At 54.8% G+C, this 13867-nt stretch overlaps 1 protein-coding gene across 1 annotated transcript; it reads left to right on the top strand.

Moving 5' to 3' along the window:
• Positions 1 to 314: 314 nt before the first annotated feature.
• On the top strand, positions 315 to 12237 carry Ctsd (cathepsin D). The gene is made up of 9 exons (XM_041667123.1): positions 315 to 478; positions 2534 to 2693; positions 4465 to 4588; positions 5157 to 5275; positions 6775 to 6995; positions 10621 to 10743; positions 10997 to 11141; positions 11233 to 11331; positions 11419 to 12237. Exons 1-9 carry the CDS (start codon positions 411 to 413, stop codon positions 11584 to 11586), a joined length of 1227 nt encoding a protein of 408 aa, XP_041523057.1. The 5' UTR covers positions 315 to 410; the 3' UTR covers positions 11587 to 12237.
• The last annotated feature ends 1630 nt before the right edge of the window (positions 12238 to 13867 follow it).

Below are 13867 nucleotides of genomic sequence, written 5' to 3' on the forward strand. Positions count from 1 at the left end.
GGGTCAGGGCCCATCATCTAGGTAATGAGAATCTCAGTTCTGCAAGAAGACAGGTGGGGGGGGGGGGGAGGGACAGCGCCGAGGGTGGGGCTCCCCCCACGGACGCTTCCGGGACAAGGACGGGTGCGGTCTTCCTTCTCCCACGTGATCAGTATCCAGGAATTCTCTGGTCCCGGGAAAGTCTGCGGGCGCGCTCCAGATTGGCAGTACGCAAGCCGGGAGCAGCGCACGCCTGCGCCCGGGAGGTGTTGTAGGCGGTTCCCGGGTCGTCCCGCCCCGCGCCCGCGTCCCACGTGACCGGTTCGGGGGCAAACAAGCGGTCAGCTGACTTCACGGGACTGCGGCGTCATCCCGGCTATAAGCGCGCGACCTTTATCATACAGCTTCGCTCTTGCCGGGCCACCGCTACCATGCAGACCCCCGGCTTCTTGCTGCTCGCCCTCGGCCTCCTGGCCGCGTCCGCCTCCGCACTTATCAGGTGAGGACCCGGCCTGTTCCGGTGATGTGGGGCCCGTCCTCCGGATTCGCTCGTGCTCCAGCGGGTGCTAGAATGCACCTGTGCTCTCAGCGCGGCCTTCCACAGAGCCCTGCAGACTGTGGGGCGAGAGACTTAGAATGCAGGGGTCTCCTGGGTCCCCCTTTACTCCTGTGGTCGGACGGGAGGAGACAGTAGGGTGGCCACAAATGAGTATGGCTCTAACCTCCCCAGCACGGGGGGCGGGGGGGTTCCGAGGAGCAGTGCTCCACCATGGGTGGGATTGTGGTGACTACCAACTCAGCTGTGGAAGTCGAAATACCCAGTCTGCTCGTGTCCCCCAGAACCTGGGCAGAGCTTTTCTTTTAAGGGACCCTGTTTGACAGCTGTGCACTGGTGTTTACTGAGCAGAAGTTTACTCAAAAATGTTTCCACTGGTCCTGGGTGGTGAATCTCTCCTCCTCCCTCCTAAGTCGCACAAGTCCCCAGAGAGAGGAGGAATGGAGTGGCTCAGTTCAAATACCTTGGGTCTGAGGTCAGTACCATAAGGCGCCTCTCAGGCCTTTGGACTCAGCCTTTGTGCTAGATGGGGTCTTTGTGGTGGCCAGCTTCTTCCCACTCTGTGATGGAGTCCTATTGTGGCAGGTGGATGAGGCCACAGGCGGCTGGGGCAGAGCTGGCTCAGCCGGCTGGGCACCAGGGCTGGGTGGGAAGAAGTACAGCCTGTAGGCTGCTAGCTGGGGGTGGGTAGCCTCAGTGGAGCCATTGTAGGGAGTGGCCTGGGCTTGATCCTGCCCTGGCCTTGCCCTCCCTACCCTCAGGCCGGTCTTCTCTGAGGAGAGGTGGCATTGCCAGTGAAGGAACTCCAGACTCCCAGGGACTAGGCACCAGAATCAAAGCCACTCTTATGATCCTCAGGACCTTGGGCTGTTGGCATGTTTCTTGGCCTCTGCAGGATGTGTGCCCCCAACCCACTCCCAGGCCAGAAGCCTGGCTTCTTCCGGTTCACCACTCTTAGGCAAGACTCCTCCTATCTCTCAAGAGCACTCCCTCAGTGTGCCAGGAAAGGCCAGCTGTGACCTTGAATACAAATTCCCCGGGCAGGGAAGGTTCACCAAGTGATTGCAGACTCAGGCCAGCTCCCCAGGAGCAAACTGGGGGTGGAGAGGTGACCTGGAGGACCGGTCAGAACACCTCACTTTGCTGTCTAATGGGAGAATTCCCTATTATTGGGCTGCAGCAGGACTACAAGGAACATGTGTGGACCACGAGTCTGTGTGGTGGTAGGACATGTAGGTGTACCTGGGTTAGGGTGCTGGGCCTTATGAAGGGTAGCAGGGCCAGTTAGCAAGCTCCTAACTGACAAGAACCCCCAAGGGAGGCCAGGATGATACTGTCACTGCAAGCCTGGCGTAGGGGGCACATCTTTGTGGAGTTCACGTGGCAACAGATGTCACTAAGGGCCACCAAGTTCAGTGGTTTAGTCCTGGAGCCCTGTGTGCACCTTGCTTTGGATGCAACTGTGTCACCGCCTTCTCCTCCTGCAGGGTTGGGTTCTCCAGGGCACAGGGCACAGGGCACAAGTGCCTGGCTACACCCTAAACACAGCCCACTAGCCACTAACCCAGGAAAGACTAAAGTAGGCTGACAGAGAGGACTGGGGACAAGTATGTGTGTTGTTTGCCTCTGAAGTGAGAACCACCTGACGGGGATGTGGTTGGTGAAGGGAAGGGCTGGGCATACTAGCCTGTGCTTGAATGTGGGGAGCGGGGCAGGCTGGAGCCTGTGATGGTGAATTGAGGAGTCTGTGATGGTGATGGGGTGGGCCACTGGGCCTGTGGCTTTGGGACAGGCGTTTGTTAAATGTCGTGGCCAGTTTGAGATACACGGTGTCATCTCAGTGGACATATTTTGCTAGAAGCACCGAGGAACATGGTGGTGGGGAGTCATTCTGCACTAAGAGGCCTGCCCTAGCCTCGCCCGGAGTATCCTTGGGTGGGAGGTGGGAGGACAGCAGTCAAAGCTGTGCCCTAACACACTCCTGTCCCATCTTGACAGAATCCCCCTGCACAAGTTCACGTCTCTCCGTCGGGCCATGACCGAGGTGGGCGGCTCTGTGGAAGACCTGATCCTTAAGGGTCCCATAACCAAGTACTCCATGGAGTCACCTGCTGAGACCAAGGAACCAGTGTCAGAGATACTCAAAAACTACCTGGATGTGAGTAGGGTGGTATTTGGGGGTCTTGATTTGAGGGGTGAATGTGGAAGGGACTAGCTCCCTGGGATCAGAGCACTTAGTCGGCGAGGTGGGCTTGCAGGTTCAGCCGTGCCATTCCTTGCCCAACAGCTCTTCATTCCTGCCACCCTGCAACCCTTGCTCCTCCCACCTTGACAGGGGCCTGGTCAGGCTAAAGGGTAGGTTAGGGTGGCCTTGCTTGGTCCCTGCAGAAGGTTCTTCCTGGGTCTTGAGGTTTTTCCTTTGTTTTGTGTGCGTACTCCTGAGACTAGGTTCCCATGCAGGATGGGCCAGTGCTTGGTCATTGAGCTACATCCCCAGTCATGCCCTTCCCAACCCCACATTCAGTCTCAAACACTGACTTTTCAGTTCAGAGCTGGCTTTCTAGCTCAGAACTCTCAGGACCATCCCGTGGTGTCAAACCCTGTCTGGCCTGAGCCTGCCCTAGGGCTGGGGGAGCAGTTACTGGACCTATTTAGTTGTAACTTGTTGGAACCTGTGTGTGTGTGTGTGTGTGTGTGTGTCCCAGGCCTAGGCTGATCCCCTGTCCCAGTACCATCACTTTGTCATCCTCCCCAGAATCTACCTCCTCCTTGCTTTTTTTAGGCCCCACCCCCTTCCTGGGAATTGAACTGATTAGGGCCTTGTACATGGTGGGCAATTGCTCTGCCACTGCCCTCTGTACCCACCTCTCTTGTATTTTGAGATAATTGCCCAAGCTAGCCTTGAACTTGGAATCTCTTATCTTGGCCTTCTGAGCAGTTGAGATTACAGATCTGGCTCAGCGGCCCACTGTCTTTGAAGGGAAAACATTCTGCAAGTCCCAGCTCTGTGGAAGGCTCTGGGCCAGAACCTGGCATCTCTTATGCCCCTGCCTCCAAATCGTATAAGCCCAGGGTGGCTGTGCAGCCCTGGGCTTTGTGGCCCACTGGGCCGAATTGGCAGTGCCCTCTCTCTCTTGTCTGTCCTGAGCTGTGGCAGTGACAGGAAACATGAGGAAGGTGGAAGGTCTGTGTGTCTAGGTCCAGCTGGCTAGTTCCTATATACACACACGCATGCACACAAAGTACAGTTTGCTAAGCAATGCTCTCTCCCCTGTTACTTCTCTTGGTTTTCCGATGCTGCCTGGAGTTAAGTGGAGTTGGACCCTGGGCCTTATATACACTTCTGGGGCAGACAGAGTATGGGTGACCCATAGCCAGTAGTTAACAACTAGTTTTTCCCTAAGAGGGATTTGGGAACTCTTGTGTCTGCCTAGTCCCTGGAGTTGGCAGCCCTGGAGGTCCCTGCTGTCTCTGAATAAATGGGAAACTAAGGCCAGACTTCTCTATGAAGCAGTGACCAAGTTGAGGCCAGTACCAGTGCCTTCAAGGGTACCCATCTCACCATTGATTCCACAGGACAGTCTCAGGACTAAGGCCTCTCAAACAGCAGAAGGGTCCTCCTGGCTGGTTTTAGGCATCACTGGGCTTGTGGAGGGCCAAGCCCACCTGACCATTAGTGTCACATTAGGTAAAGGGACCCAGATGTTTGGAGTTCAGTACTGGGGTCTCAGGTCCACCCTTCTAGAATCTATTCTTTGTTAAGCTCCCGTCCCTTCATGGTCCAGCAGGTAGAGATAGATGTGCTAGCCGAGGTCTCCACCCCAGGGTGCTCCCTGCCTCAGCCTGGGCCTTTTAGGCTTGGTTTCCTAGACAGCCAGAAGCCCTCTCAGGTAATCTTCTCACACTTCTGAACATTGTTCCTCCCCTAGGCCCAGTACTATGGCGAGATCGGCATCGGGACCCCCCCACAGTGTTTCACAGTCGTCTTCGATACCGGCTCCTCTAACCTGTGGGTCCCCTCCATTCATTGCAAGCTGCTGGACATAGCCTGCTGTGAGTCTCCCTGAGGTCCTCTGTCCCAGCACCCTGCCAAGGATCTAGAGGAAAGACTAAAGGCACACCCTAAGGTGCCTGGCTCTGCTGTCTTATACTATCCGCCATGCTCAGTGGCCTTTGGAACAACCAGGATGACAGAGGCCCTATTGTGGGGGCCCCTGAGCAACTGGTATTGGCTTCCATTTCTCTGGAGAGCTGGGATTCAGCCCCGTCTCTTTGAAGTCCAACCTTTCTGGGAGGCTATGGGAGGCGGGTTGGGCTTGGGATTTGCAAATACTTAGATCCAGATCACCTCCTGGGCAGTGTTTTTCCACCTGTCCACTACATCCAAAAGCCCCTGCTCTCCGGCTTGGCCCTGAGGTACCCACTTACCCGGTCTGGTCAAGGATGGAGCAAGCTGAGTGCTGGGCCACCTGTAAGGCCAGGATCACAGCCCATGGCCCACGGGGTCCTCAGTATGTAGGCATAGGTCATGGTCAGAGGCTTTTGGCCCCACAGCACCCCAGGGAGGCCAGATACTATGGTGGTGGCAAGCAGATTAACGGCCCTGCCCCCCTCCCTGCAGGGATTCATCACAAGTACAACAGTGGCAAATCCAGCACCTTTGTGAAGAACGGCACCTCCTTTGACATCCACTACGGCTCAGGTAGCCTCTCAGGGTACCTGAGTCAGGACACTGTGTCGGTGAGTTCCTGCAGCCTGTCCCAGACTTCAGAGGCCCTGTTGTGGCAAGGGGTTCATCTTGGGAGCGCCTCCAGCTGAGGAGAGAGGGCTGCTGAATTTAGGTGGCTGTGTTGGGTGGTAGGGAACAGAGGCAGACCTGTTAGATTAGGATGCCACTTGAGAAAGGCCCTGGGGCAGGAGAGCCCAGCATGCTTGGAAAGGAAATGGGCAGGACATGGGAGCAGGCGACCTTATTGTATGTAAACTGGAGGGATAGCCAGGAGTGAGTGGGAGAGACAGAGCTGGGGCGTGCGGCGTTGGCTAGTGAGGACTACAGCCCTGAGCAGCTGCTGACAAACCCTGGCCTGACCAGCAAGCCATGGGCAGATCTGCTGCTTGTTACTGGGGTTGGGGGCTCTGGCTGAGGAGGACTGTTCTGGATACTTTAGTCTTTTTATTTTTTGTTTTTCGAGGCAGGGTTTCTCTGTATAGCCCTGGCTGTTCTAGAACTTGCTCTGTAGACCAAGCTTGTGTCAAATTAGGAGAGTTCCACCTGCCTCTGCCTCCCGAGTGGTGGGATTAAAGGCATGTGCCACCACCGCCTGGCAGCCACCAGAAGGTCTAGGCCAAGGGGCCAGGCCTGGAGATAGAAAGGGTCCCTGAAACTTGTCGAGGCTGAGATGGGTTGGAAAACACTGTTCGCGCCAGAATGAATGCTATGAAGGAGCTAGGAGAGTGCGTCTGGGATGGGCTCTTTGTCTGTTTGTAGGGGGATCGTGTAGGCCAAGCCTTCTTCCTCGAGGAGAGGCTGTTCACCACTCATGAGTTAGCATCAGGACAGCAGGGTTGTAGGGGTCAGAGGGCAGGAAACTTCAAATCCCAACTGGGCCCTTTTGGGGCTGGGAGTCCAGCAGGCATTCTGTTCACCTGGTCTTTGTCTGGAGAGCGACACCTTGTTCCTATGAGATCAGAGCTCTGCCCTTTCCCCGAATGTAGAGGGCTCCTGGTGATATTTCTCAGGGGCCCCTCAGCACACAGGATGTCGACCGCCCGCATTACGTCCTTCTGACATGTCCTCGGCAGCAACTCTTTCCATTTCCTGATCTAGTTCTGTCGGCAGCCTCAGCTTGGTAGGGTGGGCGGATGGGAGTGTGGCTTCAGGGTGGCAGTTGCTGTGGCTTACGCAGCTGCTCAGGCTTGCAGGCTCATCCCCAAGTCCAAGACAAATACAACTCTGTCCTGGTGGATATAGACATGGAGGGGTGTTGGCGAGGTGGGAGCTGAAATGGTGCATCTCTGTCTCTCTGCTCCCTCTTCTCATCTCTGCCTAGCACAAAGACCTCGTAAGTCCCTCAGAGAGCTATAGTTTTTGTTGTTGTTGTTTTGTGTTGTTTTTTTGATTCCATGTCCTTGTCTCCAGTTGTGTGGCAATATTTTGTCCTCTCTGTGTGTCTGCCCTCTCTGCTTTCTTGGCTGTCCTGAGAGGGAATGTCAGCTGAAACCTGTATTCTGGCCTGCAGGTGCCGTGTAAGTCTGAGCAACCAGGAGGTCTCAAGGTGGAGAAACAGATCTTTGGGGAAGCCACCAAGCAGCCTGGAATCACATTCATCGCAGCCAAGTTTGATGGCATCTTGGGCATGGCATACCCTCGTATCTCTGTCAACAATGTGCTTCCAGTCTTTGACAATCTGATGCAACAGAAGCTGGTGGACAAGAACATCTTCTCCTTCTACCTGAACAGGTGCAGCAGGCGAGGCGTGGTTCTCACCTTCCCCTGGGCTCAGCTCCAGGGGGAGGGATATAGCTGGAACTAGAGTCTATGCTGCGGGCTTGGTCATGACATCAGACCTGAGGGTGTCTGGCATGCAGGAGTTACTATTATCTGCCTGGAAGAGAAGGCCATATGCCAGGGGCTTCAGCCAGGAGATGCTGGTGGCCTGGGTCAGAGTCTTGGCTGTTGGGGTCTTCCTCCTATGACTAGAGTCCTGAGACTGGTGGGAGCAGATGTGGTCTCCGCTTGGTCTTCTGGTTGCTAGGAGAGACATGGGTATGAGCCCTGATATGACACAACTCTGGAGCCTTCGCTGGGGCAGAGGCAGAAGTGGCGGGAGGGAGGACAGAGAGCTCTGGTTACACACTGAGAGTGGCAGACCTTCCTGTTAGCAGAGATCTCCCCACAGTACAAATGATACACACACACACACACACACACACACACACACACACACACGACCTTGCAAGGACCCTCCACCATCAGTTTCTTCCCTCCTGCAGGCCTGTCTAACAGCTTGCTTCAGGAACTTCAGATAAGATGGACAGCTGGGTACATGGGGCTCCTGGGTGTAGTAGACAAGGTGTAAGTAGGTGGCCTCCTGCTCTGAGCTGCTGCTGTTGATCACACCCTCCTTTTTCTGTGCTGGCTGACTTGCTTGCCTCAGCTAGGGTAACCTCCAAATGCCCACTGTCTACTCCATGCTCTTTCCAGGCCTGACCCCTTGCTCCTGACTGTGGGTCACTGGAACTGTCCAGCCTAGAATCTTCTAATTTTGCTTTTCTCTGTCTACTTTTGCCCCTTACTCAGCTCAGCAAAGTGACTCGTTAGAGGCAAGGGGCATGGGTGAATGGACAGGGTCATTGGACCCCTGGGCTCTGTTTTCCTAGTGCAGGAGGGGGCCCAGAAGTCGACCAGGCTGGGCCTAGTGGCACATGCCTTTAATCCCCACACTCAAGAGAAAGGGGCTGGAGGTCTCTGAGTTCGAGGACAACCAGGACTGCATCATGTGCTCTAGGACTACATGCAGAGACACTGTCTGAAAATGTTGACCAGGTCACACAGATGTGAGACCTCTGTTTTACTTTTCAATAGTGGCCCTTTCCCGGGCCCATGGCGCACGATGAGGTGACCGAGTGGTCTTCAAATACCACCTGCCTGTAAGTCCCAAGGCTCAACTGTAGGATCTCAAAATAACCTCTCTTGCTGGACTTTGTTTTCTAGGAGGAGCCCCCAGGCTCAGCAAGTTGGAAAGGATGTGGTAGCTATAGCTTAGGCCCCAGGGCGCTTACTCTACCAGCCAGGTCCCAGATTGGTGACCCACAGGTGTGACTGCTGAGCAAGCAGGTGTGAAACCAGCAGAGTGAGGGGCTGTGGCTCTGTGACCCGGTGTGTGGGTGGAACTTGGATGAGGAGGGGAGAGGCAGGGCCAGGACCCATCATGTTTCCATCTGGGATTTCAGAGGTGATGACAAGCAAAAGCCAGGCAGGGTGGAGTCTGGGGCAGGAGAGCAGGGTGAGGCTCAGGGCCTCTGAGTATAGCATAGGCCCTGAAGAAGGCAAAGAGCCCGGTTAGGAAGGCCTGGCAGGATGGCAGATCCCAAAATGAAAGTTTTCCTTCAGTTTTAGGTGATCGTGCCCCAGGATGATCCTGGCCAGGCATGACACTCGAAGTCCTCTGCCCCTTAGCTTCGAGGTGACAAGCTCATACTTACTGCTGACATTCAGCACTGCAGCTACATGCCACACTCCCTGTGTTCCACTTGAGGGCATTGCTATGGGCGTTTCCATGAGACAAAGGTGGGGAGTCAAGAGAAGGATTTGGAGGGGAAGCTGAGAGTGGGTGCGGAGAATTCCTTGACAGCAAGTGCTGTGGCCATGGATGGAGCCAGCTTAACCTCTCAGAGCTATGGCTCTGGCTTCCTAGAAGCCTGCCTTGAGTTTTGCCAGGCAGAAGAGCATCCCTGGCCTTGAGCTCCAGCCTGACTCTAGCCTTGGCTTTGGCCACCCAGCCAGCAATCGTGCAGGGAAGGGCCAGCTGTACCCAGCAGTGTAAGTGAGTCTAGGCTGAATGCCCCACCCTGGGGTGAATGGCTCCACCTTCCTCTTTCCTCTGGACCTTCCCATCCCTATGAAATCAAGGATGCTCAACAGGGCAGCATGGCAGAAAACATGAATTGTGCTTAGGATCTGAGCCCTCAGCTGACTGTACTCCAGGCAGGCAGGGCGCCATGAATGCATCGTGTTGGAAATGTAGATGGACGTGCTGTGTCTTTCCGCAGTATTAGAATTTATTGAATAGCAGTAAATTCACAATCTAAATAGGTTTTATTTACTGCAGTTTGACTGGTAATCCCAGTTTTGCTTGATAGCCAGCCGCTGGGATCTCAGGTTTTTACTCCTGGTCTTTGCATTGCTGTGTTTCTGGGTGGGAGTATTTGCACGTGAGTGCAGTTGCCACTGGAGGCCAGAAGAGGGTGTTGGGATTCCCAGGTGCTTTACAGCTGTTTGGGAACTTCCTGATTTGGGTGCTGGGGAGTAAATTCAGTCCTCTGCAAGAGCAGTAAGCTCTTTTAACCACGGAGCCATCTCTCCAGCCACTTTTATTTCGATCGTAATTACAAACACTAACAGCTCACACAATACTGCCTGTATGTTCAGGTACAAAACAGCTAAGAAAGCATTCCAGAGGCTGCAGAGCCCAGAGAGGCTGCATAGCAGCTGAAGGTAGAGTTGATACAAACACCAGGAAGAATGTAGGGAAAACCGCATAAGAAGTCTTCTGAATCACAGACAGAGATGCCAGTTGTAGGTTTTGGCAGCAGGCCCTTTTCAGGGTCACTTTGGAAGTACACTGAGTTCAGAGGCAAGAGAATCTATTTGAGCCTACAACCTGGGGACAGAATCAGGGGTCTTTTGCCATGATAGTATTCCTGGATCAGGCTCGTGGTATACCTGCTGCATTTCTGCCTTGGGTGGCCTCTTTGGAGTCCCAGGTGAGGGGTTTCCATCTGGTGTGACTGATAAGCTGGAGTCTGTTGGAGCTAGGATCTGATCGTCTCGATTGTTGTTTATCAGTTTGTTTCCTGGTGTGCTGCCGGATGGATGGTGGGGATTTGTTTGTGTAAGATGTGAGTCATTCTTATTGCTACTTCACACTCAGCATAATAACGCAGGCTAAGAATGATGCTTTATAAAGTAGAGAAACTCAAGTCTAGGCACAGAGCAGGTCCAGCTGTACTCAACAGCTCCCCAGGTCTCTCCCCCCGGGATGCCCTCCTTGGTTGCCCCACTTAACCCCTTCCTGGCTCTGTTCCACAGCCCCTGTTTCTTAACCCCTGTTCTCTGGCTCTCTGATGACCCTCCTGTCTAGTACAGGCCTTTTTTTTTTTTTTTTTTGGTTTTTTTCAAGACAGGGTTTCTCTGGTTTTGGAGCCTGTCCTGGAACTAGCTCTTGTAGACCAGGCTGGTCTCGAACTCACAGAGATCCGCCTGCCTCTGCCTCCCAAGTGCTGGGATTAAAGGTGTGTGCCACCACCGCCCGGCTGACCCTCCTGTCTAATGAGTGGAGACTGACTGATCCTTCTCTTCCCAGGGATCCCAGCGGGCAACCTGGAGGGGAACTGATGATTGGCGGCATTGACTCAAAGTACTACGAGGGGGAGCTGTCCTACCTGAATGTCACCCGCAGGGCCTACTGGCAGGTGCACATGGATCAGTGAGTCATGGGTGTGGCTGGGATTGGAAATGTTATGTAGGGGTGGCATGTGGGAAGCTGGGGGCCCTACCAGCCATTTGTGCTACTTTGCCATTTGAGTCTTCTCATTTTGTAACCCTGGACCATTCAGGGTCCTGCGTGAGTTGGTTGGTCCTGACAGTAAAGAAGCCCATGTCTCCAGGGCTGGACTAGACAAGCTGTGCCCCAGACTCACTGTGTCAGGGTGAGGTGACAGATGACTCTTGCCCTATAGGTTGGATGTGGCCAATGGCCTGACACTGTGCAAGGGAGGCTGTGAGGCTATTGTGGACACAGGGACGTCCCTTCTGGTGGGGCCTGTGGACGAGGTGAAGGAACTGCAGAAGGCCATTGGAGCAGTACCTCTTATCCAGGGCGAGGTAAGCCACGAGTCTGTGTGGGCTGGCCCGGCAGGCAGAGGCGGGGTCCAGAAGCCAGACCCTCAGGACACGTTGTCTTTGTGTCTCTCAGTACATGATTCCTTGTGAGAAGGTATCCAGCCTGCCCTCTGTCACCCTGAAGCTAGGAGGCAAAAACTATGAACTGTCCCCAAACAAGTACATACTCAAGGTGAGTGGGTGCGGGTGGCAGTGTGAATCTGGGATACCTTGGGTGAGGTGAGAGCCACGTGATGATGTGACCATTCTGGCCTTGCAGGTGTCGCAGGGTGGAAAGACGATCTGCCTGAGTGGCTTCATGGGCATGGACATCCCCCCTCCCAGTGGGCCTCTCTGGATCCTAGGCGATGTCTTCATTGGCACCTACTACACTGTGTTTGACAGAGACAACAATAGGGTGGGCTTTGCCAAGGCTGCCACACTCTAGCTTGCCCCTTGCCCACCGGCAGGGAAACGGATCAGAGTCCAGTAGAGGAAGCCAGCCAGCCCCACCTTTCTACCTGCCCCGCTCACACACACACTCACACTCGCCTGGCATTGCCGGGCCCTTGGGAGGCCTGGCTGGCACTGGTCCAGCTGTTCTGTTCTGTGGTTCTGTCCCTGGGTTCAGAATGCTATCCTCTGCCTGTCTGAAGAAGGCCAAGGCCCACCCAGTATACAGGCTGCCTTGAAAGGCCCCTACTGGTTTGGTAGCTTGCCTTGTCCTGCTTCCGTTTTCTGTGGACGGGCGGGCGGCATTCCAAAGTAGGCAAACGGGTCTTAGGATCCCTCCTAGAAACCTTACCTGACCCAGGTCCCTCACCCAGCCTGGGGATGACCAGGCTCCACTGCCCCACTGTCTGAATCCTGGCCTGACAGAGGCCTGAAGACCAGCAGGAAGGAGCAAGAGGACAGAAGCAAAAGCTATGAACCTGGGGTGTTACCTGGGGCCTGACCTCACCCACCCTGGAAAGCATGCCTTAGCCTGGGGCAGAGGAAGGATGGCTGACTGGTTTTGGCTGGCCTCTGCTGTGTTCGTTTTGGGCTAAGCAGCTGGGAGCCAAAGTTGGTATACAAATACAGTTGTTTTGGGCCTCTTTCTCTGTGTTGGTGTGCTCTGTACGCTTCCAAAATGGGGCCTGAGACTGGAGACACAGTGCTTCTGAGGGCTCATTCAGGGTCAAGCTGGCCTGGGGTGGGGTGGGGCTAGAGCCTAGGTTTGGCTTTCAGGGCTAGGCCAGCCCACAGAGGGGACTCCCAAGGCTCTGGCTTGCTGTTCAGCCTTGTGGGCAAGATGAGTCTGGCCTAGAACTGGCAGGTTCTGGGACCTCAGGCAGTAGTCAGCGGCCGGATGTGGCCTTGGCTGGAGACTGGGACAGGCCTAAAATTCTGGGGCAGGGCCTGTGTTGAATCATTTTCAGAGGTGGCCAGGCCAACACCTGCTATACTTTGCCAGGAAACCAGCCTGTCCCCAGAGAAAACGGAATGAGCCCCATAAGGGTATCTAGGGCTCCATACATTCCCATCTCAACAGTCAGTCCTTCAACTGTTTTCTGGGTCTGTGGGCAGCCTTCCTCCTGCCTGGGCTTCTGCCAGAAGCAGCCTTCTCCTTTTTTAATCAAGCCAGTGCTGAAGCCTGCCTGCCTGGGGTCTTTGGGTTCATCAGAAACCCCTGGTCATGGGCTGCAGTCACCGTGCAAGCATTAGTGTGAAGGTTGGGTCTCGGGAGAAAAGGGGTGAGCCCAGCTACCGAGAGTAGGAATTCGTGAGTCCTTACTGGTAGGGCGGGGATTCGCTTTGGAATCAGTAACCCTGTCGTCTTGGAGTCCCTTCCCCACACCAGAAGATGCAGGATATAGGAAAGTGTGACCTTTGTCACCCTTTGGGGTTGTCCTGGCATCCTTCTCCTGCTGGACATTGGCTGTAATTGTCTCAGTGGGAGGCGTGTGGGGGACTATGGTACTGAGCAGTATCAAGGATTGCTGGAAGGCTAGTAAACATGTGCCCAGTGTTCTCTGAAATCCGAGGAGTCCCGCAGGGCTTGGCAGGACTTCTAGAGACTAGAGTTATCAAAGGCTTGTGCACCAAAGCTGAAGATGTAGCTCCTCCCTCCCTTGCGGGCCTGAGGCTGAGGTGCACTGCCAGGCCTTGCTGCTGCTGCAGCCACCACTACCACCCAGGCTTGCCCTGAGGATGCCCCGGAATCTAGCTCAGGGTTCCAATCTGGTTTCTTCTAGCTGAGGATACCCTCACATCGGCCTGCAGTCCCTGGGAAGAAGCAGCACCCATGCTGCCTGTAAAACCCTGCATCCTAGCTTTCTGATGGTGGGTGTTTCTTCCCTTAAACCCCTGATCTGGTGGACAGTCAGGCATGACCATACCTGAGGCTAGCCCTTTCCTCACCAGTGGAGAGTTGGGACACTGACTCTAGAGCCCTGAAGCTGACTTTTGGGAAGAAGGCCTCCCGATTCAGCGCTTACCTTGTCAATGACCTTGCGCAGACCTGAGGGCCAAAGGACCCCTCTGCTTCCTGAAGTCTGAGTCCCACAGGCCAGATATGCCAAGGGCAACAGCTGACCCAGGTTGTGTGGCAAGGAGAAAGTCAAGGGTGCAAATGGGTGGAAATTAGTGGTATGGTACACAGCTGGGGAGGACCTTCCTCAATTCAGACCTCAGCCAGTCTGGTTGCCAGGCTTTCCGGATCCAAAGGAGTGATGAAGTTGGGTGAG

This window comes from Microtus oregoni, unplaced genomic scaffold (assembly GCF_018167655.1).
Source record: "Microtus oregoni isolate MIOR12 unplaced genomic scaffold, Mior012 000016F_ref0000370, whole genome shotgun sequence".
NCBI classification, from domain to species: Eukaryota; Metazoa; Chordata; class Mammalia; order Rodentia; family Cricetidae; genus Microtus; species Microtus oregoni.